This window comes from Epinephelus lanceolatus, chromosome 22 (genome assembly GCF_041903045.1).
Source record: "Epinephelus lanceolatus isolate andai-2023 chromosome 22, ASM4190304v1, whole genome shotgun sequence".
Taxonomy (NCBI): Eukaryota; Metazoa; Chordata; class Actinopteri; order Perciformes; family Serranidae; genus Epinephelus; species Epinephelus lanceolatus.
Genome location: NC_135755.1, coordinates 7,360,556 through 7,387,461, shown reverse-complemented (window position 1 = coordinate 7,387,461; position 26,906 = coordinate 7,360,556). Strand labels below are relative to the sequence as shown.

General features: G+C 40.2%; 4 protein-coding genes across 5 annotated transcripts in view; all 4 read left to right on the top strand.

Annotated features, from left to right (window-relative positions):
* LOC117245837 (uncharacterized) overlaps positions 1–26,906 on the top strand; it is a 277,287-nt gene that overhangs the window by 569 nt on the left and 249,812 nt on the right. The window contains exon 2 of one of the 2 annotated variants that reach the window (XM_033609509.2): positions 4,672–7,151. The exons of the other annotated variant lie outside the window; for it this stretch is intronic. Within the exon in view, the coding sequence (XP_033465400.2) occupies positions 4,672–5,624 (953 nt within the window). The 3' untranslated portion in view covers positions 5,625–7,151. Of the gene's footprint in view, positions 1–4,671; positions 7,152–26,906 lie in introns of those variants that run through there. 2 annotated transcript variants of the gene reach the window in all.
* LOC117245847 (uncharacterized) overlaps positions 1–26,906 on the top strand; it is a 301,333-nt gene that overhangs the window by 103,877 nt on the left and 170,550 nt on the right. The gene's annotated exons all lie outside the window — the stretch shown is intronic.
* LOC117246011 (uncharacterized) overlaps positions 1–26,906 on the top strand; it is a 148,297-nt gene that overhangs the window by 49,523 nt on the left and 71,868 nt on the right. The gene's annotated exons all lie outside the window — the stretch shown is intronic.
* LOC117245721 (uncharacterized) lies at positions 12,534–22,948 on the top strand. The gene is made up of 2 exons (XM_033609206.2): positions 12,534–12,683; positions 17,568–22,948. The coding sequence occupies exons 1-2, from the start codon at positions 12,641–12,643 to the stop codon at positions 19,268–19,270; spliced, it is 1,746 nt and encodes a 581-aa protein (XP_033465097.2). The 5' UTR covers positions 12,534–12,640; the 3' UTR covers positions 19,271–22,948.

The window sequence follows — 26,906 nt, the reverse complement described above, 5'->3', positions numbered from 1 at the left end:
GAGCGATAAGAACTTCCTGCAACAGATGTTGAGGGTAACGTCGAGCTGCTTTAATGCTGAACCACATCATTATTGATCAAGTGTCTGCACATCCGACAACACAAGACACAGAGCTTCCGCTCGAACTACTTCCTGTTACCAACCTTTCAAAATGATGCAGTGTATTGAATACCACCACAAAAGTCGTGGACATTGAGGCACAATTTATTCTGTTGCGTAAGGACATGGCATAATGTCTATATGAAAGATACAATTTCACCGCACACGCTATCATTTATCTTAAAGGGATAGCGCACCCAAAAACGAAAATTCAGCCATTATCTACTCACCCATATCCCGAGTGAGGCTCAGGTGAAGTTTTTTTTTTTAAAGATTATTTTTTTGGGCTTTTTGCCTTTAATGGACGAGAGAGAGAGAGAGAGAGAGAGAGAGAGAGAGAGAGAGAGGACATGCAGCAAAGGGTTGCAAGCCGTAGTCGAACCTGCGACCGCTGCAGCGAGGCATCGCCTCTGTACATGGGACGCCAGCACGATCCACTACGCTACCGACGCCCCCAGGTGAAGTTTTAGAGTCCTCACATCCCTTGTGGAGATCCAAGGGGAGAGTGGGTAGCAACACAACTCCACCTAATGCAGGCTGGGCGCACCAGATTCAAACCTCCAAAAACACATAATTGAAACCACAAAATATCTCCATACTGCTCATCTGTAGTGATCCAAGTGTCCTGAAGCCCCGACATAAAAAGTTGTTTGGAGAAACGTCATCTGAACTCTGTTTTTAGCCTCATTGCAGTCTGCAATGAGGCTAAAAACAGAGTTCATCTGACACACTCCACAAATGAACGGTAAAAGAGAACCAGTATTTGTTTGTCCACTCCAAACTGTCAGAGCTTCCGCATAAAGTAAAGTCTTTGCTGTCCTTTGCTATAGATGGCAGCTGTATTTGAGTCCCATGACAGTTGTTTATCGATTACTGTCCCTAGATATTTATATTCATTAACAACTTCTATACTTTCACCATCAATAACTACATGTTGGTGTGTGTCTCTGCTCAGTCTGAAATGAAAAAATAATTTCTTTTGTTTTCTTGGTATTCTGCTGAAGAAAACTAGCATGACACCAATTAACAAAATCATTCACACATCCTTGATAACCTGTTTCATCCTCAGTTATCAAACCAACAATCACTGTATCGTCAGCAAATTTAACATTGAAAACATCAGATGAGTTCGCCCTGCATTCATTCGTATATAGAGGAAATAAGACCCACAGAACTGCAGGTTTAATTACAGTTTAATTAGAAATTAATCTACGTGGATACATTATGCAATGCTTTATGAATACTATTCATATATTCAAAGATTCCACTGTGTAACTGGCTCATTTATGGGACTCAACATCCCATCATAGCTCAATCTGAGAATAAAGGACATTACGTGAATCAGAAGTCATTTCACAGCGATTCAATTAACCTCAGCCTAATATTGACAGAATGACAAAAGTATAAGCAAAATATTTACCAGTCTGTACAAAATTTTTGTGTTTGATTTTGAGTTTGTGCCCAGTGTGTTTGGGCCCCATCAGATTACAGCTGCATAAGAGGATACAGCAAATTATATTGAAATATATGAACACTGTTAAGATATAAAAATGTTTATATATTTTCTGTATATTAGACACATTAATGCATCACATTACATAACGTCACTTACCTATGAACACGCTCTGCCGTCCTTTCCCATCCCACCTCACGCTGTTAAGCTGCAGCATGAAGGTTTTTTTTTCCTTGTTTGAAGATATGTTTGAAGTCTTCATTCACAGTTGTTAAAATCTACGATTCAGTTGGGATGAAATAAGCGGTTGTGCTTTTAACTCCGCTTTCTGTCACTGAAAATCATGTTATCTGCACTCCACTGATGATGGCTTTTGGTGCTCGCTGTGAACATGCTTCCCTCAGTCTGAACATACTCAGAGTTGATCGAGCTAATTACGATCAGCTGTTCTGGAACCGAAAACTCAGTTTCTCAGCTCAGGCTCAATCAACTCGGAGATCGGAATTAGGCTAAGAGTTTGTTGAGTCTCCTTTGTGAAAAAGGGTCCCGGTGTTGTTCGCTTCTCCGATGTTGTTGCCTTCTCTGGTGCTGTTTGCTGTTATTCCCCCCAGCTTTCATGCATTGGTTGTTGTTTTTTCTTGTTTGGATATTTAATATGGACAAACATGCTCTGTAACAATCTAGTGGGATTTCTAAATTCATGAGGGGCACAGGTATCATGTTTGCTTCCTGTGATTAGGATCCAATATATCTGATTTCCACATATGTATTCTGTGTTTATCTGTGTTTTTTTTATCTTATTTTGAAAGGGGGACAAAACTTGTGTGATTATTTTCCTTAATCTAGTATTTCTTTTGACCTTTCTTCAGTGAATTGATGTGAAAGTGTTGTCTTAGTCATTGGGAGAGACAACCATCAGATACAGGTTAATCTCTATTGTTGAGCTCTCTTGTGGCCAAATCCTGCAATTGCATTTGTGGAAAGACACAAACACAGAGAATTGTAATGTTCAGACATTGTGCCTCTTTAGAAGGATCACATATTCAGCCCCTTAAAATCACAGCTAGGTAAATCAATCAATATTTATGAAGCCCAATATTGGGAATAGGGTTCTAGAATAGGGTTCTAGGGTTGTAGAAGAGCATCTCACACTGCTGTAGCAGTCCTAGACTGCCCTCGTGCGGTTAGGAACTGAATTGCATGTCAAATAAAGGGGGGGAAATAAGACGGCGAATAGTAATAGTCGCATTAAAAAATTGATTTTTCAAAAATAAAACGACTATTCGAAAATCGAAAATCGTGACCCATCCCTAATCTGAACTGCTGAAATTATTGACTCAACTTATCTTTCCACCAAGTTTTAGTTACGGGTAGTTACATGTCTGAATCCACGCACGCTGGAAACACGGTCACGACTTTTTCACCCCAGAAAGGAAGAAAAATGAGAAAGAAAAAGAGTCCCAACGCTAGCTTACCTGCTAATAATGCTAACGCACAGGCAACACATTCTGAGGAGTCAGCTATTCTCTGAGCAATTGAAAACCTGAAAGGCGAGCTACTGGCCAAAATCGAGGAGAAGGCAGAGTCAAAATACGATGATTGACCAGCTACGTTTGAACTGCAACATGCTACCGAGGCTGCTAAAGCCGATAACCTAAAGCTGGGAACACAGGTGGCCTCGCTGGAGGCGGCGACCAACATCCACTCCGACTCAATTACAGGTTTGGAAAAAGACATTGCCATGATGAAGAAACAGATTGACATTCTCAAAACACGAAATGACGACTTGGAAGCTCACTCACGGCGTTGTAATTTAAGAATCATTGGCATCAAAGAGGGGCGGGAGGACGGTAAACGCCCAGTGGAGTTTATGTCCCGGCTGTTACAGCAGACTTTCGACATGTCTCTTCCGACACTGCGGAGGAGACAGGAGGAAGATCACCCTCCCAGGGCTTGGATAATTAGATGCCACTACTTCCAGGAACGCGAGAGAATATTGGAGAAGGCCAGGGCTCTGAAACAAATAACGAAGACTGATGGCGATAAGATCCGCATCCTGCCGGACTACACGAGTCTTATCCATTTAAAGTGTACCATGAAAAATTTTCATATCTTGGGGTAACGGTTACAAGAAAGTATGGGGACCTCTTTAAATTTAACTTCAAACCTGCCTTAGAGAGGACCAAATTAGACCTCCAGCGATGGTGTGCCCTTCCTATATCCTTAGCAGGGAGGATAAATTCGATAAAGATGGCAGTTATGCCTTGATTTCTTTTTTTATTCCAGATGATACCCATTTGCATATCTAAAGCATTTTTTAAAGAACTGGATAAAATCATAAACACCTTTCTGTGGAATAAAACTACCCCCAAGGTAAAAAAGATCTATCTACAGCGGCACAAGGAAGTGGGAGGTTTGGGTCTTCCAAATGCCATATTTTACTATTGGGCCGCTAATATACATAAAATAACTTATTGGATGTCTACACCAGTGGATCAGAGCAGTCTGGATTGGGTGAAAATGGAGTCTGGTTTTAGTAGTCCAGCAGATTTAAGATCTTTGATTAGTGCTCCGCTACCTATTAACCTTAAGTGAGCAGGAAACCCTGTTATTAAAGGCTCCCTGAAGATTTGGGCACAATGGAGGTCCCACTTCATGATGAGACAGGCCTTCTCCTGCATGCCACTCACTAATAATCCAATGTTTGTACCATCATTGTTAGACTCAACATTCCAGCAATTTTGGCTGTTTTCTGAGTGTTTTCCCTTTTCAGACTAGTTGACTAGTCCTCGTTAAAATTTTCATTAGGTGGACGGGAACATCCCTACCATTCGCCGTTTGGGCGGGGTTGTGGTTAGGGGGAAACAGATTTCAATGGGCAAACTCATTGACACAACACCAGCATTTTATTTTCTCAGGCTGCCAGTAATCAAACTTGATTTGCGGCAAACTCTCGCATCCTATGGACAATCATTCTCACATAATTCACTTTATCCTGAGCAAATAAAGAGCCACACTGTAGCCTCCAGACATGACAAGAGTAACAGTACATGTTAATGACTACTTTGTGTGTGTGTGTGTGTGTGTGTGTGTGTGTGTGTGTTCACTGTTTCCTGCAGACGTCCAGCAGCTGTTGGTGGTTAAAGAAGAGGTTCCCCCTGAGCAGCAGGAGTGGAGCTCCAGTGTGGACCAGGAGGACCCAGAGCCTCCACACATTAAAGAGGAACAGGAGGAACTCTGGATCAGCCAGGAGGGAGAGCAGCTTCAAGAGCTGGAGGAGGATGATATCACCAAGTTCACATCCACTCCTGTCCCTGTGAAGAGTGAAGATGATGAAGAGAAACCTCAGTCCTCACATCTTCATCAAAGACACACTGAACAGATGGAAACAGAAGCAGAGGGAGAGGACTGTGGAGGAGCAGAACCAGCTAGAAACTCAGATCCAGATACACATTTACAACCAGAGACTGATGACAGTGATGATTGGAAGGAGACCAGAGAACCTCAGTCAGGTTTAAATTCTCTGGAAAATGATGAAGTCCCTGTGAGTGATTTGATTGTTTGCGAGAAACCATTTAGCTGCTCTGAGTGTGGGAAAAGATTCGGTTGCAATGGAGATCTGAACAGACACATGAGATCTCATACAGGGGAGAAACCATTTGACTGCTCTGAGTGTGGGAAAAGGTTTGGCCAGAAGGGACAGCTGAGGATTCACATGAGATCTCATACTGGAGAGAAACCATTTAGTTGCTCTGAGTGTGGGAAAAGATTTGGTCACAGTGGAGATCTGAAGATACACATGAGATTGCATACAGGAGAGAAACCATTTAGTTGCTCTGAGTGTGGGAAAAGATTTGGTCGCAGTGGACATCTGAAGATACACATGACATGTCATACAGGAGAGAAACCATTTAGTTGCTCTGAGTGTGGGAAAAGGTTCGGTTGCAATGGAGATCTGAAGAGACACATGAGATCTCATACAGGAGAGAAACCATTTAGTTGCTCTGAGTGTGGGAAAAGATTTAGTCAAAGTGGAGATCTGACGAGACACATGACATCTCATATAGGGTAGAAACCATTTAGCTGCTCTGAGTGTGGGAAAAGATTTGCAATGGAGATCTGAAGAGGCACATGAGATCACATACAGGAGAGAGACCATTTAGTTGCTCTGGGTGTGGGTAGAGATTTAGGCGCAGTGCAGATCTGAGGGCACACATAAGATCTCATACAGGGTAGAAACCATTCTATCGCTCCCAGTGAGAAAATATTAGGTTGCAGTACAAATTTAAAAAGTCACGAGATCTCATTCAGGAGAGAAACAGGTTACAGTAGTGTTTTAAAGATACACATGAGATCTTATACAGGAGAGAAATCATTTAGTTGTTCAATTTGTGGAACAAATGGATGAGGAATTCTCACGAGGACAACTCATGATGGGGAAAACTATTTCAGATGTTCAGTTTGGAAAAAACAATCTTTTATTTGAAAAAAGACTAAGAAACAACCATGGAAACTCGTACAGGACAAACACTTTCCAGCTTCAGTGTTTGTATGAAATCTTTTACACAAACTGGACAGTTACACAAATACATTAAATCCCACACAAGAAGGAACCCCTTCAGCTGCAGAGTTTGTCACTAAAGATTCACGTGGCCTTAACAACTCAGAAAGTTTGTTAGTCTGCTCAGCCTCATCAAACTCAAACTGAGGAGAGCAGAGAGGCAGAGCCTCCAGCCAGCAGCTCAACTACACAGATGGAACCAGAAGTTAACGGAGAGGACTGTGGAGGACCAGAATCAGCCAGATACATATTTTCAACCTGAGACTGATGATAAGACGGAAGACTCTTCTAAACCTGCGACTGATGACAGTGATAATAGTTGGAAGGAGACCAGAGAACCTCTGTCAGTCAGTCATGTGACACTCAATACTAACCAAAAACAATTAAGTTACTCAGTGTGGAGTAAAAAGATTTGTCTGTCAGAGATGCTCAATGTTTACAGTCCACAGCTCCTCTGCATAGTCTCTCCCATCTTTCCTTCTCTCATCTTATGGGCAGCAGCACTGTGCAGTCAAGGGCTGTACCTTGGGCTGATGCGGACAGGCACATCAGAAGGGACACCGCTGAGCGACCTTCATGACTCAGCCTTCATTTGAAATTGTGTTATCAGCTTTACACTCCCAGTTTGGAGAAGCAGACTAGAGAACTGGCATGATTAGGTTGCTTCCCAAAGTCACAAAAAACTTTCATACAAACTTTTAAAAAAATATATATATTTTTTCCTCTCTCCCTATTGTAAAAGCAGCAGCAGCCAGGGGTTTAAATATAGACAGGACAGGTAGTGCGGTTGCACTGGAGCCTGTGGGGTGGGGGGACCTTGCAAATGATTCAGATTTCCAATTTGGAGCTACAGCTGTGTTTCTAAAGAAAAAAAAAATCACATTTAAATTAAAAATTATGCCATTTGGTACAGGCTATTTGACCTGAAACGTGCCAACACATCTCTGTCATAATTTTCTTTTTTCTTTTCTTTCCTTTTTGTAAAATAGTCAGTAGCAATCTACAACAAATGAATAAACTATATGTATTTAAAAATGATTCGATTAAATGAATAATTTCTTGTTTCTTTCATACTTTTGTCATGTACAGGCATGCAGTGATGATTGTTGGTTAACATGTATGTTGATATTGCCTAGTGTCAAGTCTCTATTTGGTCATGTGACAAGTTGATGCAATTTACAGTAACTTGTTTAGGTGCAAAATTTGTCAAGACTGACAAGCTGAGCACATCTACCATACATGGTGCCACCTGCTACTCAGTATCCACTTACTACACTGATGGAATAGCCATCGGACGTGTGGACTTGAGGGGCCGGGGATCGAATCGCTGATCTCGCTACAGTCGCCCACAATATTGTGCACTGTTAACTACCATACACCACTTTTAGTAGCAGCAGTGTAGCAGTAGTAGAAGTACTGGTAATAGTGTGGTATATACCCCATGAAAATAATAAAGGCTCATTATTCATTTTCACCTGTTAAAAACATAAAAGGTGAGGGGTTTAATTTTTTGGGAAATAGTGACTTTTGTTTTGTAAAAAGAAAAAGGATTTAAAGTATGTTGAATGTGAAGGGAGAATATAACATGAGCAATATGTTATCTAAAGTAAAAACAACTCTTACCTGTGTTTTAAAGGGATCTGTCGCCATCTAGTGGTCAAAAGGAGGAAGCTAATTTTGACCCACAGGTGAAAACAATCATTTAGGGATTTTTCAAAGCACAGCCACTCCACCTGTGTGAACTAAAGAGAGTGTGGAGGAAAGAAGCAGCAGGAGATTTGTATTAAAGCTCTGTGTTGCAGCTTTTTGCTCAAGAGAACCTCAGACATGTCGGACAGATGTTTAACTGTGAGAGACATTTGGGGAATTTTACCCCATCTGGTCAACAGCTCCACAGGAGTCCTCCTTTGATGACTGTCACCAAACACCTGGATTTTTTTTAATGAAGATTCAAAGGAGGATTGCGAGGAACCACAGCAGAATATGAAGGTGTAAGAATTGCTTTGTGTCACTTTGTAGTTCTTTTAGCCCCGTTTCCACCTTTGGAGACAAAAGTAACCCTTAAGACATGGCACCTAGACCCTAGATCCATTCAGTGGTTCCACTGCAAACCATAAATGTGAGCGTGCTTGTGTTCCAGTGGGTGGTGAGTATCGAGCAGTAAGTATTGGTCTGTGTGAGTGGGTTTCCTGTTTTCCCCAATATGGAGGTCTCCGTACTCTGTAATGTTCACGTCACAATCCAAGAAGGGCAAACTGTTATCCTTAACATCCTCTCTTGTCAAATTGATGTTTTTGTCCACTGAGTTGATGTGTTCAGTGAAAGCTTGTACCTCTTGAGTTTTGTTTTTAACCCATGTGTCATCCACATATCTGAACCAGTGGTCCGGTGCTGTTCCCTCAAAGGAGTTCAAGGCTCTGTATTCTACATCCTCCATGTACAGGTCAGCCACAATGGCGATACTGGTGAGCCCATGGCACAGCCATGTTTCTGTCTGTAAAAATTGCCATTGTATTTGAAATAGGTAGTGCTCAGGCAGAGATATAGTAGTTGGCATATCTGATCTGGACTGAGCTTGGTTCTGTTATGGAGGGTGTTGTCATGTAGCAACCGTTGTCTGACTGTTTCCACTGCCTCCATGGTTGGAATGCAAGTGAACAGGGAGGTCACATCATAGGATACCATGGTATCATCTGTATCAATCTTTAAACCTCACAAAGTCTATGGAGTTCTGGATATGGTGGGGCGTATTGCCCACCAAGGGAGCCAGGATGTTGGCTACATATTTGGCAATGTTAAACGTGACCGCGTGTATGCTGCTGACAATTGGTCTGAGGGGGGGCCCCTTCTTTGTGAATCTTGGGGAGCCCATATATGCACGGGATGGCACCTTGGGGGTACAAACGGTGATATTGTAGGCGATCAGTGGTGCCCTCTTTCTGTAGTTTTTGTAGGCATTCTATTGTCTTTTCCTTGTAACCACTGGTTGGGTCTCGTTTCAGAGTTTCGTAGGTGTTAGTATCACTGAGTAATCATCAATCATCAATATCTACATGGTCCTTTCTAGATATCTTGAATTGAGTTTCAGATAGTCAAAATGACGTTGTAGATATCTGTAACTTAATTATGACTAGTCAGAATGACGTTATAGATATCTGTAATTCAGTTTTGACTAGTCAGAATGACGTTACAGATATCTTAAATTAAAATTCATACTAGTCACAATGCAATTACTACTAGTCAAAATGACGTTATAGATATCTATAATGGTAATTCCGGATAGTCGGACTTAGTGATTAAATGTTAAAACGGCTTGCCATACTGGGTCCTCCTGGTCCACACTGGAGCTCCACTCCTGCTGCTCAGGGGGAACCTCTTCTTTAACCACCAACAGCTGCTGGACGTCTGCAGGAAACAGGAAACACACACACCACACACACACACACAGATGTTACAGAGAAATATTGTCGTTCATTCACATCACGGCTCAAAAACTTCTTACTGAACTTTTACAGATCTCTGAGCATCAAACAGCTTCACAGTGTTCACTCAGCTGTGTCAAGGCCAAAACACACTGGTGGCGGACAACGCAAGACCCCCTGCCCCTCCCTCATGAACCCCTCACTCACAGTTAATGCACTTAAATTGAGTTGATGCCGCCCCCGTCAGCGCATCATCTCATCTTCATCCTCCCCTTCATTCTCTTTCTCCACGTTTGGCATCATCACTCTATCCTCCACGCTAGCGCTGGAAGGTGTGTGTGTGAACCGCTGTCCACTCTCACTCGTGTTTTTGGAGTAACAAAAGTAAAGCGGACTGACTACTACTGACCACTTTCTCTTTTCTTTTGGTGGTAGGTCGTCTTTGCTGGTGCTTTGATATAATTTGCCTCGTACAATAAAGTCATCAGTTGTCCCTCTCACGTCTTTCTCCTTTTAAATTATATCATCCCTCACACTAAGTGTCACACACTAATAATTCCCATGCGCAAACGTTGACAAATATAGGTTTCATGTCAAGTGAAATTTTAGCAAATTCCCACAATTTTGCTCCATGAATTCACACAAAAATCCTGCATATTCCATTGCATAATCAAGGATTTTTGCCCGCATTGATCACAAAAAAAATACGCTGCGTTTTTCTGGAGGGACTGATTTATGTGACAACGCCTGAACGCAACACAGGCTCCGCTGCAAATGAGTGTGTGTACAGTGTTGTGCTGTCCTGCTGTGCGAGCAGCATGTGTGACAGTGCCTAACAGCAGTCGGTTGACGGTCATTTAAACACTGTTCAAAACAATAACTGTCAGGTCAGGTCAGGGCCCCCCTAATATGATGTAGGGGAACTGCTGAATCAAGCAAGATGACTCATGATACCATTTATTTATTATATTGTAATCGCAATCACGATATTGTCCACTAAAATCGCAATCGCACATTTTTATCAAATCGCGCAGCACTAGTCTGAGCCAGCTGGTGGCTCAAGAGGAGGAGGCATGTCTGGGCCAGTCAGGGGCCCAGGAGGCAGAGGGACTGGGAGAGTGAGAGAGCAGAACTTCTCCTACAGTTTGCCTGGTGACATCACAGAGTGAAATTTCACTGTAAAGTACTGTCCAGTCAGGTTTAAAGACTGGTCTTTCAATTAGGTCTACAAATGGGGCATCCTGTGGAGATAAGGGCCAAATGGCTACATTTTGTTTGAAGAACAAAGAACCTTTACATGTCCAATTTAGATCTGCAAAAATGACAAATCATCTGTGGTCCAGTGAATCCCAACAACACAAACTGTATTGTTTACTAATTCTTGGGTGGAGGACTGAAGCTTAAAAAACATGAATTTAATTGTATTTCTGAACCAACATGAAATAAAGAATTTAGCTGCATCCCAGGTTAAATTAAAGGGTTCTGATGGGAAAGTAACAACAAGAGAAAGTTTAAAATAAGCCCTGCATTTAAGGCCTGGAGAAAAGACCCATGTTTGTAGGAAGGTGAATTTGATGTAAACAAACCAAACTACTCCCATAAGACTCTTTTCTCTTCAGCTCTGTTAACTTGTACTTTACTTAAGTATTTATATTTCCTGCTACTTTATACTTCTACTCTACAACATCTCAGAGGTTCATATTGTACATTCATACTACACTACATTTGTTTAACACCTGGAGTAACTTCGCTGCTTCACCAACGCTCTCAGCATTTGGACTTTAGACATGTTCACACTTTAAAAACACAACAAAGAGACTCTGCTAACACACCTTTCTACCAGACGCCATATTGTTCAAACAGTGTGACGTTAGCAGAAGTACAAAATACAGCTTCCGGTACACGTGAGTGAATGAACTTCAAAATAAAAGTCCAGAAGTGTTCCTGAAATTGCAGGCTTCCTCAGAAACACAAAGGATAAATGATGAAAATACACTTTTTTGAAATAATGACATTTATGGTGCTCTTAAAGTGTTTAATTACATTAAATATCTTGGTCATTATATTGTCAATGATTTATCTGATGATAGAGACATCCACAGACAGTGTTGGAAGTTGTATACACAGGCTAATATGCTTGCTCACAAATTTAGTATGTGTTGAGTTGATGTAAAATTAGCTCTTTTCAGAGCATTTTGCACTCCACTATATACTGCCCACTTCCTCCTATAGGAGGAACAATATGCACAACAAATCTAATGATCCATTGCTTGTGGATGCACTTGTATCCTCTGCCTGCATCTCACTCTCTGCATCACCTTCAGCCACAACATCAGAATCCATCTCTTCTTCCTGTTCTGTCCACTCTCCCTCAAAATCAGTCTCTCCCTGCCTTTTCTCCTCTGTTCCCTCAACATCTGGACCATCTGGCTTTGTCTCATGCTCATTGTTGTTGCTTCACCATACAGTTTCAGCTGAAAATAACAACAGAAATAAACAGGTTTACTTTATTACATATCCCTGCTTTTCAAAACAGCTTCTACCTGGAAGGCTTGGACCGGCGTCACCGTCATTCAATCTGCGAAGACATCATCAATATTCATCTGAGCCCTGATGGATTATGTATTAAAGGTTTGATTTTATTTCCTCAGTGTTACACTGATGGATTCCCTGTGTAAACTGTCGTGAAAACAAAAAACTAAACTAAAAAACAATTGATACGGTTCAATAAATGTAATTCTTTCAAAAAAGTGTATTTTAATCATTTATCCTCCTGCATGTGCTTTTCTGAGTAAGCCTGTGATTCCATTCACACTTGTGGACTTTTATTTTGAAGCTGATTAATTAATTTACCCCGGAAGTTCTACTCTTTACTTTTGCGAACGTCACACTGTTTCAACAAGATGGCGTCTGTTAGAAAGGTGTGTTATCAGAGTGTCTTTGTTGTGTTTTTAAAGTATGAAAAGTGCAAATGCTGAGATCGTTGGTGAAGCAGCGACTAACTGCGGCTGCTGAAGAGATATTTGGGCTGTTTGAAAGAACGATAGCAGAGTACGAGGAGGAACTTTGTCGATCAAAAGAGGAGAACGAGCGACAACGGAACTAATGGACGCTGTTTTCAACCCTCAGCTTCGGTTACACAGAGCAGGTTTGTTCATTAAACATTACAAGTTCATTATTAATAATATAACTGCAGCTTTGTTCAATAAGTATTCAGTCTGTCGACGTTTATACGCCGCGTTAGCTTCTCTGGTGTCGTTAGCTTCTGTGGTGTCGTTAGCTTCTCTGGATTTATTAAATCCTCCGCTGTCATTCGCTGTTTTTCCTCTTTTGCTTTCAGGCATTGGTTGTTGTTTTTTTCCTTGTTTGTATATTTCATGTGGACAAACATGCTCTGTAACAATCTAGTGGAATGTCAAAATTCATGAGGGGCACAATATCATGTTTACTTCCTGTGGGTCCGGGTAGGTCCGTGTACTTTTTGTCAGTCTTTCGTTTTAACCAAATAACGGGAAAACGGAAATACCATGGTTTTTCATTTTTTCATTTTAAACAACAACAACAACAAAAAAAAAAATACAAATGATAAAACAGAGCTGTTTTTCTGTTTTTGTTGTCTGAATAAAACAAAAACCGAAAAACAAATTCAAGAAGAAACAAATTCAAATAACGGTCCGACTTTGGTTTCTTCCAATGCCTGTTTTCATCTTTCCTCTTGAGAAGAACGTGAAGAAAAGTAAGACAGGTGAGCTTCCTGGAAGTCCAAGTAAATATGGGCCTTTCAAAATAAAAGCTAAGAGAATGCAATAGCCATTCTGTAACATTAACGTTATGCACCTGAGGAAAAATACATTAATATAAATTAATGAATCAGACAAATTAATAAGTAAATAAAAACACCAAAAAAAATGAACCGATGGAAACGGGGATTGATTACATGTAGATTAATATTGTGCATTTGATTCATCTACACAGCATGAGCAAAGTCTTAGATGAAAGATTTGCATTTTTTGGTGCAATACAGTTCGCATAGTTTAACCAACATTTACCAGCAATTACTGTGTGTGCAGAGTTGTTACTGTTAGCAGTGGTATTTAACTGGGTTTCCACTGTAATGCGCTGTTGCCTGAGTGAAACTGAGTGGAAGTAGGTTAAGCTGACTCTCCACCAGTAGATGGCAGTATGAGTGCTTAAATGTATGCCTGGTTTGTCTCTTTGTGAACTGTTGGCTTATTTTCCAGGTTATTGATGCAGATGTATTTAATACTGTTTTAATTAGGGATGTCCCAATCTGATTTTTTTGCTTCGGATCCGATACCGAGTCCTTTATTTTGAAACCGAGTCCAATCTGATACTTTGCAAAGCATTAAGAAAGAAAAAAAAAAAGAATGCATCCAAGTTGTCCCATAAGATTTGGTTTTTATTAAAATAGTATCCAAAAAGCTTATCGGTGGTTCAGCAGCACAAAATGTAAACCAAGTCAATATCTTCTTCTTGTCTTCAATAAACAAAGGAAACAAATATTTTTCTTTTACTCTGTCAAACCCCACAAAGAAACCATAAAACCCATAAAACAGGTCCCCTAACACCAAAATTAAATTGTTTTTACCTGGTTTCTGTAGAACAAAAGAATTATACTCAATTTTTAAAAATTCAAATAAAACAGTAATCACTTTCAAGAACCAAAGAAAAGAAATGTTCCGCTCCGTTCAGTCTAATGAGAATCCACTGTTGGCTCTGACTCAGTTTAGTTTTAAAACAATAAATCAATCCAGCCCGAATGTTCCAAATAAGGAATGAATGAAACGGAAAGTAACCCCCGGATTTTGCCAACTCACGGGACCGTGTGTGAATGTTGTAACGCTCTGGCGTTGTTTCGGGCGTGGAGGCTCCGTAGGATCCCTTGATATCCATGGTGGAATCTCTCAGTTGAGGCCGGTGGCCGGATGGATGATATTCCACGGGGAAGCGCACCTATTTTGCGCACTTTGAGCGGTGTAAAATGCCGTGGTAGGCCAAATACGCAGAGGACTTCTGGCTCATTTCTCACTCGCCGGCGACTCTCGCCATACTGCCAGGAGCGGCATAATGTAGGGGCCGGTCTACCTGGGCTCAGCTGATCGAGCCATCCCACTGGCCGATAGCACCAGTGGGTGTGTCTGGAGGTACCTCAGTGTCTGGAGGTGAGCAAGCCATCAGCTGACTGTTTTATAAAAAAATATATATTTATAAAATATACAGGATCGCCACACTTTATACATTGGAAAGCGGAGGCAACAGTGAACAACATAGATGGAAAAACTTGGCCGTTTTTGTTATTTTGATTCCTCCGATCTTTTATTACCGATTCTGATTTTGTAAAAATAACATGATAGGTGCCAATACATCCCTAATTTTAATTGAATAATTTTGATATTTGATGTTTATGGTTTATTTACAACCTAGTTATAAACAACATGTATTTACTTTTCATTTCAGAACCACACGTAGGCCTACCTGTATAGAAGAATGAGCATGTGTTGATAGTGTGGCAGAAATGAAAATGAAAAATAAACGAAAAATAAAGACACATTTGGGTTGTTCTTATCGGACACGATTCAGTGGATCAGGCTTCAGTTACCAGCCAGTCATAGCACCACCTGTACACTATACCTTCATGGTTTACTCTCAGCTCAGAGTCAAACCTGCACGTCCTTCTGTTCCAACTCTGCTGGTAGCGTCTTACATTAGAAATTTCTTGATGTAGGCTGTTTGGTCTAAAGAATGATTTACAGGACTGCAGAAATAGGACACAGCCAATACAAAGGCAATGATTCAGACAACAAAATCAGAAAAACAGCTCTGTTTTATCATTTGTATTTTTTTTATATATATATATTTTTTTAAACAAAAAATGAAAAACCATGGTATTTCCGTTTTCCCGTTATTTGGTTAAAACGAAATATCAGACTGACAAAAAGTACACTGACCCACAGGCTTCAAATAACAGATTTACCGTTTTTTGGTTTTTGAATTACAAATTAATTAAGAATTATCCGATGATACCCGGACTATAATGTGTCATCTGTATATATAAAACACCTTCCACAAATTCAAAAAAGATTTGTAAACTCACAACAATATTTTGCAAATATAAAACGGATCTGCAAATACACAAACACATTCCACAAATAAAAAATATCCGTGAATACATTAAATTAATTTGCAAATAAATGATAAGCATTTGTGAATATCTTCCTAGCATTTACAACTTCGAACAGGCATTTGTGAACTCAGTTTTTATTTGCGAATCGAAAAAACAGTTGTGGATCTCAGTTCTACGCGTGTCAATGTGCTTTTTACACATACGGCATTTTGAAACAAACTTTCCGCTGGTCCGAACGAAAATGCACTCGTATCACTCGGCCATTTTCAGATGATGACATCATTTCTGCATTTCAAAGTAAGAGCACGCAGTCTTTCTATGAGCTGTTTTTTTTTTAATAATCAGCAGTAAGTAACGTGCATTCATTGTTTTATGTTAATGTCATACAGCGAGTATTAGTGTGTGTTCATTTCTTCTATGTATATTATCTGGCACACACTTTTATATACATTTCTGTTTGAGTATGAAAGGCACGGCCATGCTTGTGGGCAACCTTCTTTCAGGCAGTCACACATTTCCTCCAAAACTTAATAATAATAATAATAATAATACATTTTATTTAAGGGCACCTTTCATGGCACTCAAGGTCACCTTACAAAAGTACAGAAGTGCATAAAAACAGGGATAAAAACAAACAATAAAATACAATGGACAGTGCAAAGATCAGACAGAGTATGAGAGTTTGAACAGATGGGTTTTCAGTCTGGTTTTAAAGAGGGGTAAGGAGTCCGTGTTGCGGAGGTCAGGGGGGAGGGAGTTCCAAAACTGGGGAGCCGAGCGGCTGAATGCTTGGCCCCACAGCAAAAATGAGGCAGATGTGCCTTTTGTCATTTATAAAAAAGATAAATCACTTTTCTATAATACATCAATGATATTTCAATGGAATAAATTACTTATTGACTTATTCATACTTCAAAAACAGCATCAATAAGTGATTAACATAGGGGAGATCAAAATAAAATAAATAAATGAAATAAGAATCAACTAGCCATCCTCCTCCCCTGACAAGTAAAGAACAGTCCCTAAAGTGCGGTGAGGTTTGTGGGCCATTGCCTTCCGCAAAGAGAGAAATGTGAACGGCTCGTTTCTCATCTGATACGCCACATAGGCTACTGTGTGCTGCCATGGCTCGGCTGTTCAGATAGTTTTGGGCAGTCATGACAACAAGTTATTCACCTGGAGCTGGACTTCTCCGTTGCCGGTAAGCCGTTATCATGCGCCGCCGTATTTGACAGGAGTATGTATTCCTGTCCGTGTCTGTGACCCCCGTTCAACCCACAACCGGCGGGATTCGTCATTTCGTTTCTGCTGCTGGTTGAAATCTGTACTCACACAGCATGCTGAATGATTTGTTTTGCCCGCACAAAACTATATTTAGTCGCAAATACGAGTGCGGTGACGGACGGAGTAAAATATCGTCATACTGCCGACATTTTACTCCATCCGTCACCGCACACTGTTTGATTGCGTTATCAAAACACACCACTATTATTCGGCCTTGCTTTTCACTTACTCCACCGAATACCGAATGTATGTTTTTTGCAATATTCGGCCAAATATATTCGGTGCATCCCTAAATAGGAGCCTTCCCCCACTCCCCCCTCCCCTCACCGCTGCTCTCCTCACTACGCTGGCTGCTGTGCTGTGCAAGTGGACAGATGTCTCAGAGCGGTGGTGGTGCATTTGCAAAATAAATGTTTTGAAGGAGCAGCAGCGGCGGCAATAATTTAGCAGTGGCAGCACGCCGCTGCTTAATGAATGTAGCGTAAACACTGAAAGAGCCACACTGTAGCCTCCAGACATGACAAGAGTAACAGTACATGTTAATGATTTGTGTGTGTGTGTGTGTGTGTGTGCGCGCGCGTGTGTGTGCACTGTTTCCTGCAGACGTCCAGCAGCTGTTGGTGGTTAAAGAAGAGGTTCCCACTGAGCAGCAGGAGTGGAGCTCCAGTGTGGACCAGGAGGACCCAGAGCCTCCACACATTAAAGGGGAACAGGAGGAACTCTGGATCAGTCAGGAGGGAGAGCAGCTTCAAGGGCTGGAGGAGGATGATATCATCAAGTTTACATTCACTCCCGTCCCTGTGAAGAGTGAAGATGATGAAGAGAAACCTCAGTCCTCACAGCTTCATCAAAGACACACTGAACAGATGGAAACAGAAGCAGATGGAGAGGACTGTGGAGGACCAGAACCAGCCAGGAACTCAGATCCAGATACACATTTACAACCAGGGACTGATGACAAGACTGGAGAATCCTCTGAACCTGAGAGTTCCAATGTGGACCAGGAGGACCCAGAGCCTCCACACATTAAAGAGGAACAGGAGGAGCTCTGGATCAGTCAGGAGGGAGAGCAGCTTCAAGGGCTGGAGGAGGATGATATCATCAAGTTCACATTCACTCCTGTCCCTGTGAAGAGTGAAGATGATGAAGAGAAACCTCAGTCCTCACATCTTCATCAAAGACACACTGAACAGATGGAAACAGAAGCAGATGGAGAGGACTGTGGAGGACCAGAACCAGCCAGGAACTCAGATCCAGATACACATTTACACCCAGAGACTGATGACAGTGATGATTGGAAGGAGACCAGAGAACCTCAGTCAGGTTTAAATTCTCTGGAAAATGATGAAGTCCCTGTCAGTGATTTGATTGTTCGTGAGAAACATTGCTCTGAGTGTGGGAAAACATTTAGTCGCAGTGGAGATCTGATGGTACACATGAGATCTCATACAGGAGAGAAACCATTTAGTTGCTGCGAGTGTGGGAAAAGATTTAGTCGCAGTGGAGATCTGAATGGACACATGAGATGTCATACAGGAGAGAAACCATTTGACTGCTCTGAGTGTGGGAAAAGATTTCGTCAAAGTGGACATCTGAAAAGACACATGAGATCCCATACAGGAGAGAAACCTTTTAGCTGCTCCGAGTGTGGGAAAAGATTCACTTGCAGTGAAGGTCTTAGGGGACACATGAGATCTCATACAGGGGAGAAACCATTTAGCTGCTCTGAGTGTGGGAAAACATTTGGTTTCAGTGGCGATTTGAAGACACACATGAGATCTCATACAGGGGAGAAACCATTTAGCTGCTCTGCGTGTTGCAAAAGATTTGGTAAAAATGTAGATTTGAAGAAACACATGAGATCTCATACGGGGGAGAAACCATTTAGCTGCTCTGTGTGTTGCAAAAGATTTGGTCAAAGTGGAAATTTGAAGAAACACATGAGATCGCATACAGGGGAGAAACCATTTTGCTGCTCTGAGTGTGGGAAAACATTTGCTTTCAGGGGAGATGTGAAGAAACATATGATATCTCATACAGGGGAGAAACCATTTAGCTGCTCTGTGTGTTGCAAAAGATTTGGTCGAAATGGAGATTTGAAGAAACACATGAGATCTCATACAGGGGAGAAACCATTTAGCTGCTCTGAGTGTGGGAAAAGATTTGGTTATAGTGAAAATTTAAAGATACACATGAGATCTCATACAGGAGAGAAACCATTTCGCCGTTCAGTTTGTGGAAAATCATTTACACAATGTGGAAATTTACTTACACTCATGAGGAGAACTCATGAAGGGGAAAATTGATTCACCTTTTATTTGGAAAAAGACTTTAAAAACAACCATGAGAACTCGTACAGGACAAACACTTTTCAACTTCAGTGTTTGTATGAAATCTTTTACACAAACTGGACAGTTACACAAATACATTAAATCCCACACAAGAAGGAAACCCTTCAGCTGCAGAGGTTGTCACTAAAGATTCACTTGGCCTTAACAACTCAGAAACTATCAATGTTTTGTTTGTTAGTCTGCACAGCCTCATCAAACTCAAACTGAGGAGAGCAGAGAGGCAGAGCCTCCAGCCAGCAGCTCAACTACACAGATGGAACCAGAAGTTGAAGGAGAGGACTATGGAGGACCAGAGTCAGCCAGATACACATTTTCAACCTGAGACTGATGATAAGACAGAAGACTCTTCTAAACCTGTGACTGATGACAGTGATAATGGTTGGAAGGAGACCAGAGAACCTCTGTCAGTCAGTCATGTGACACTCAATACTAACTAAGAACAATTAAGTTACTCAGTGTGGGGTAAAAAGATTTGTCTGTCAGAGATGCTCAGTTTTTACAGTCCACAGCTCCTCTGCATAGTTTCTGCCATCTTTCCTTCTCTCATCTTATGTGCAGCAGCACTGTGCAGTCAAGGGCTGGGCCTTGGGTTGATGCAGGCACATCAGAGGGAACGCCACTGAGCAACCTTCTTGACTCAGCCTTCATTTGGAAAAATCACAAAATCCCATTACCTTAAAAATGGTGCCACATGCCAACACTTCTCTGTCATAATTTTCTTTTTTTCTTTTCTTTCCTTTTTGTAAAATAGTCAGTAGCAATCTACAACAAAATGATATGCTGATTCTACATGAACCCGAAGAACCATGAATAAACTATATGTAATTTAAAAATTATTCAATTAAATGAGTAATTTCTTATTTCTTTGATACTTTTGTCATATACATGCATGCAATGATGATTGTTGGGTAACATGTATGTTGATGTTGCCTAGTGTCAAGTGTCTATTTGGTCATGTGACAAGTTGATACAATTTACAGTATCTAGTTTAGGTGTGGGGTTTTTTTTGTGGGTTTTTTTTAATAAGGATCCCCTTCAGCTGTGCCCTAAAGCAGAGCTAGTCTTCCTGGGGTCCACATTAAACAATACATTTAAAACATACAGTTTAAAAAACAAGACATAAAGAAGACAAAAACAAAACTAAACAACAAACCTATGTTAAACTTTACAGTACATATATATATCATTCTCAAGCAAAAAATATACATGAAACCTTCTAATGTACAGTAACAATACATGAAAATCAGATCAAGATACATCTTATCGTGTGTGTGTGTGTGCCTATGTATGTGCCTGCATGTGCATGTATGGTATCCTACAGGTATGATATTCCCAGGTGTTTCTTAATTTGCTTTTTAAATATTGATTTTTGTGTCAATTTAGTCATTGGCAGTGGTAAGAAATTCCATGTTTTCATTGATCTATATTCGACTGTTTGCTTCAGAAAATTAGTGTTTGGTTTAGGAAGTGAAAACCGACTCTCTGATGCTTGTTTAGTGACATATGTGTAAGACTCTTGATTGTGTTTTAACTGATCATACTGATATGGAGTTTTGGATTGTAAAACCTTCCATATTGAAGATACAAGTGCAGCATTCATTCTGTCCTCAACTTTTAACCATTGTAGACAGAGATGCATGTTGTTGACACTTGTATTCAAGTTCAAGTTCACTTTATTATTGTCCCGGATGGGCAATTTGGGTTGCAGCAGCCATAGAAATAACAAAACCACACATAGAAACATGCAAAAGACAAGTAAATATGAGTACAGAATGAGTAGACAATCCATGACAATGACATATTCAATCAATGCTGTCATCCAAAATGACATCACCTCCTATCCCTATCCTTAAAATAAAAATAAAAATAAAGTAAAATACCATGTCTGGTCTATTATTGTATTGTATTGACATTGGAGAACAAGGCGTGCCGTGTTGTTCCGAACCAACTGGAGGTTGCTTAGATCTTTTTTAGTGGCATTTGCTCATACAATTTGACAGTAGTCAAGCTGTGAGGGGACAATGTTGTTTACTACCATTTTAGTTAATTCTGATGTAAGACATTTTCTGCATCGCCTTACCACTGCCAATGCCTCACCCATTCCGTTCACAACAGTGTCAATGTGTTTTGACCAGGAAAGCTTATTGTCAAGAAAGATGCCCAGGAGCTTAATTTCCTTAACTTGCTGGATTGGTGTTTTATTTATAAAGAGATTTAGTTCTGGCTCTCTGAGAGAATAATTTGGACCAAATACAATGCATTTCATTTTGGTTGTATTGAGTATCAATTTGTTTTGAAAGACCCATTTCCCAACTATGTCTAGCTCCTTTTTCAAGATGACATTTAGATCAGCAGATGTTGTTGCTGATGCATACACTGTAGTGTCATCTGCGTACATTGTTAATTTGGCCTCTTTCAGTATGAGAGGTAAATCATTAGTAAATATAGCATACATAAGCGGACCTAGGCAGTTTCCTTGAGGAATTCCACATTCTAAAGACATGCTATCTGAGTAATCACCATTAAAGAAAACTCTCTGCAATCTATTCGTCAAATAATTTTACATCCAGGCTATTGCAGATGGTCTAAATCCAGAGGACTCCAGCTTTTCAAGAAGGAGATTGTGGTCAATTACATCAAAGGCTGCTGTAAAGTCTAACAGGACTGCTCCACAGATCATTTTATTATCTAAATCTCGGTACCTGTCATCTGTCATTTGAACTAGAGCTGTGCATATAGAATGTCCTTTTCCATAAGCATGCTGGAAGTTTGATATCAAATTATTTACTGAAAAATATTTTTCTATTTGGTCAAAAATAGCTCTCTCAAAGATCTTACTTATTGCTGGTAACAAGCTTATGGGACGGCTGTTCGGGCCATTGAAGGATGTTTTCTTAGCTTTAGGCAAAGTAATGACTTTTGCTTCTTTCCAAGCCTGTGGAAGGATAGATTGTATCAGACTGGTATTCATTATGTGACATGTAGGGTTTGCTATATAATTAACAGCTATCCTAATTAGTTTATCATCTATATTATCAATTCCTGGTTGTTTGTCATTGCATGTTAACTTAATTCATTTTTCAACTGTTTCTGTTTTTAATTCACTGAATTCAAAATGGCATGTTTTATCTCTCATATTTTTTTTATGTTAGAAATTGATAAACTATTGTCTGTACCATGTGATAATTCCTTCCTTAATTTATATACCTTACTTCTAAAATAATCATTCAAATAATTTGCAATTTCTTTGGGTTTAGTAATAAAGGTGCCTCCACAGTCAATACAGGTTGGTTGTGAAGATGACTTTCGACTCATTATATTATTCAGTGTGCTCCGAAGCTTTTTACTGTCATTCCTCGTTCTGTTTAACTGTAGAGCATAATATTGTTTCTTTTTCTTTTGGTTGAGCTTTGTAACATAATTCCTCAGTTTACAGTATTTCTGTCTATTATTTATATTGCCACTTTTTTGTTCCCTTTCCTTTGCCTTATCCCTCAGAGACATATGGTCTTTTAACTAATTGTCGACCCAGGGTGTTCTAAAAGTTTTCCCAGTCAGTTTTCTAACAGGTGCATGCTTGTCCATAACTGGTTGAAAATTTTCCAGAAATACTGATAGTGCTTTATCTGATTCCTTTTCATCATAAATATTTGACCTACATACAACATATGTTGCTAACATCCTCCAGGAAGGTTTCCTGAGAGAACCCCCTGTAGGATCTTTTGTACACAATTTTTGGTTTAGCTTTGGGTACTTTACTTTTCCTTGCAATTGCTACTACATCATGATCACTGCAACCTAATGGGACTGATACTGCCTTGGTGTAAGAATCATTTTCACTCAAAAAGATATGATCAATACAGGATGAAGTGTTGATATCCTTGTTGTTGATATTTAATCTAGTTGGTTGTGTTAACATTTGTTTCAAACTACATGCATCAGTTATGGTAGCCAGTCGATAATTAAATCTCTGGTAAAAACAACTTCCATGTTCAATTCACACACTTTATCCAGATTCTTACCCATAACCTCTAAGTAATTACGGTTTGAGTTTGGTGGCCTATAGCAGCAGCCCAATAAAATGTATTTAATGTGGGACAAGCCACAATACCTCAATTTCCTTACACATGATATCCTCCCTAACTTTCACTGGAATGTCTCATCTAAATGAGTTTCAGAAAGAGCAAGTATATGAATTGTGTTTGAAAACAACAGATCAGCAATTTCATCTAATTTGTTCCTTAAACTACAAATATTCAGATGTGCAATTTTCAAAGTTTTCTTTGGAAAGAGAGCAGCAATCGACATGATATATGAAATGTATTTTCACCATACCTTTACCTTTATATATTGTGTGTGTCTGTGCATATTGTCCCATTTCTTTCATTGATCACGTGTGTGTGTGTATTGTCCTTGTGGGTTCACATTCCTTATTCCTTAATGCCGTTTGTGGATGATGAGCTTGTCATATCTTAAAAAAGTAATATCCCCTCTTTCCCTGGCAGCTTTCATTTTGGGCAGTAGCTCTTTTCTGGCGAACTGAATCAGGATAGTCCTCATTTATATAAATGTTCGATCCTGTCAGCATTTCTGCTTCGCTCAAAATTGTGTCCCTGTCCTTGATTCTTAGAAACTTCACCATTAGAGGTCGAGGTCGTTGTCTGCCATGGGTACCATCTGTGGCTATAGATGCTTTTCCGAGACACTGAACTCTTTCAATCCCAATAGTGTGGGGATCCAGATCCAGTTTCTCCTTGAAGAGAGTCAGAACCCTCTCCTCTGAATCCGACCACCTTTCATTTTCAGACTCAGGAATGCAATCAATAATCACATTGTGACATTTGGACTGACCATCTAAAACGTCTGCTTTGTTGTTTAATGCAATCATTGATTCAACCAGCTTGTGTATATCCACTTCATTTGATTTACAGTTAGATGGCAGACTGGTGCTGGCAGCTTTCAAGTCATCCACCTCCTTTTGTGTAAAATGGAGGTGGGTGCGCACACAAACCTTAAAGTTGCTCTCCTACTGTTGTAGCAGTTCTTTATAGAAAGCTTCTTGTCAATCCAGTTGTTCACGCAGTTGTTCTTGTGAGATGTATTGACATGTATTGCCAACACTGACAAGCTGAGCACATCTACAAGTCCACTAAGCAGTCATGCCTTTGTAACATAAAAGCGGCAGTAAAAAAGGACAAGAGAGGGCTGAACAGGAGGAAAAGTAATGATGAAAAAGAAAAGTAATCATGAAAATAATAAAGGCTCATTATTCATTTTCACCTGTTAAAAACATAAAAGGTGGGGGGTTTAATTTTTTGGGAAATTGTGGCTTTTGTTTTGTAAAAAGAAAAAGGATTTAAAGTATGTTGAATGTGAAGGGAGACTATAACATGAGCAATATGTTATCTAAAGTAAAAACAAGTCTTACCTGTGTTTTAAAGGGATCTGTCACCATCTAGTGGTCAAAAGGAGGAAGCTGATTTTGACCCATAGGTAAAAACAATCATTTAGGGATTTCTCAAAGCACAGCCACTCCACCTGTGTGAACGAAAGGGAGTGTGGAGGAAAGAAGCAGCAGGAGATTTGTATTAAAGCTCTTTGTTGCAGCTTTTTGCCCAAGAGAACCTCAGACATGTCGGACAGATGTTTAACTCTGAGAGACATTTGGGGAATTTTACCCCAACTGGTCAACAGCTCCACAGGAGTCCTCCTTTGACAACTGTCATCAAATACCTGGATTTTTCGAATGAAGATTCAAAGGAGGATAGCGAGAAACCACAGCAGAATATAGAGGTATAAGAATTGTTTTGTGTCACTTTGTTGTTCTTTTGGCCCTGTTTCCACCTTTGGAGACAAAAGTAACCCTTCAGACATGGCACCTAGACCCTAGATCCATTCAGTGGTTCCACTGCAAACCGTAAATGTGCCGTGGGTTGTTGTCACTCACTGTTCTGTCCAGCACTCACTGTATTTCCTCATCACCACTGACTGAGATGGAACTTCTACACTTTGTTTATCAATATGCTGCACTGAGAGTCTTTGCTGATGGCATTAGTAAAATAGTTTGTGCATTTAGTCCTTCTCAGGCAAGTGCAGGTGGCCAGAGCCCACAGGAACGACACCCAATGTTTTTTATTTTTTTCTAGTCTCAATTTTTATATGCTTGAAGATCCACTGATTGCTAAAAGTCTGTGTCATCAAAGAGAGACAATAAAAAAATAAAGTGATGGTCAAACTTGTCACATTGACATTTAAAGTGCTGATGGATTCATGTTGTCAATTTCTGCATTGAGTAACATTACAAGTTAACATTCCACCTTAAAAGTTGCCGGCAGTCAGCCCAGTGAATTGAGTTTTTTTTTTTCTTCTTAATACTACAGCTGCTGCAAGAAGCATTATTTTTAGAGGCGAGACACCTCCTGGGCCCCAGAGTGGCCTAGTGTAGTCTTTTATTCTGGTGCATTCATGCTCTGGTAGGAAGTTCAAACACACAACAGCGACACGGGAAGCTCACCAAGGGCACTGAGAGTGCTCGGCCCATTAGAGTCGATAGGGTAGGATACCAAGATGGATTCCTTTAAAACAGGAAGAAGAAAGAGGCTAAAGGGAGAGATCAACTTGAAAGAAAAATTGCCCCTGACAGGTAAGCGAGGCTCCAACTTGTTTGATTTTACTGTTGTGTGGCTTTTGAATAATTTGTATCTGCTTTCAGCTGAAGATACAGATGTTAATAGCAAGTTATTGGACCTGCAATCGGACCATTAACAACAGGAGGTGAGGATCTAATTGAATTTTGTTCTCAACATTATTCTTTGGGGTTTGGCTGATCAACCAAAGGCTTGTGAGGATTTACTGTACCCTAAAGAAAAACTTTGCCTTCACAGGATGTCCATCAAGTTCTTCAAATGCAGATCAACACCCAAGAAGCACCAGAAATCGAAGCAGAAGAAGTAGATAAAGACTTCACATGCACAAGCGGTGAGCATGAGAAGAGCGCCTCCTGGAGCTGAGCAGGCCACAGCTTCACAAAGTCACATGAAAAGTGGGGAAGCTCAGTCCACGTCTTGGCCGGCGGCTCCCTTGCAGGGCAGAAAGAAAGCTGCTGTAGCTGCAGGTGATGCTGGAGACACTGGTCTGAGGAGATCTAAGAGGATAGTCAGCAGGAAGTGATTGTGTTTGATTTTTCTAAAGGGCACTGCTCTGGTAAGATTACACAAGGTGTGAACTGTCACATATGTTGTATGCAAAAAGAACTTCTTGTATCAGCTGTTTTTATCTTATTATGAAAATAAAGAGTTACGTTTTAGAAGACAAGATTCACACCTGAGTGTTAATTGGTGCATTATAATGCATTATAATTATATTTGAAATTGAGACAACATTTGCTCGGTGCCATTTGATTTTATGAACATGATGTGGGTTGGTTTTTATTTGCAAGTTGTTGTAAACAAACACTGTGATTCGGTGTAATTCGGTCTGAAGCCATACAAATGGGTAGTCGAAAAAATCTATCTTAATAAGAGAACCATGTACATTGGATACAACAGTTTGCTGTTTCGATTAAAAAAAAAAAACCTCAACCAAATATTTC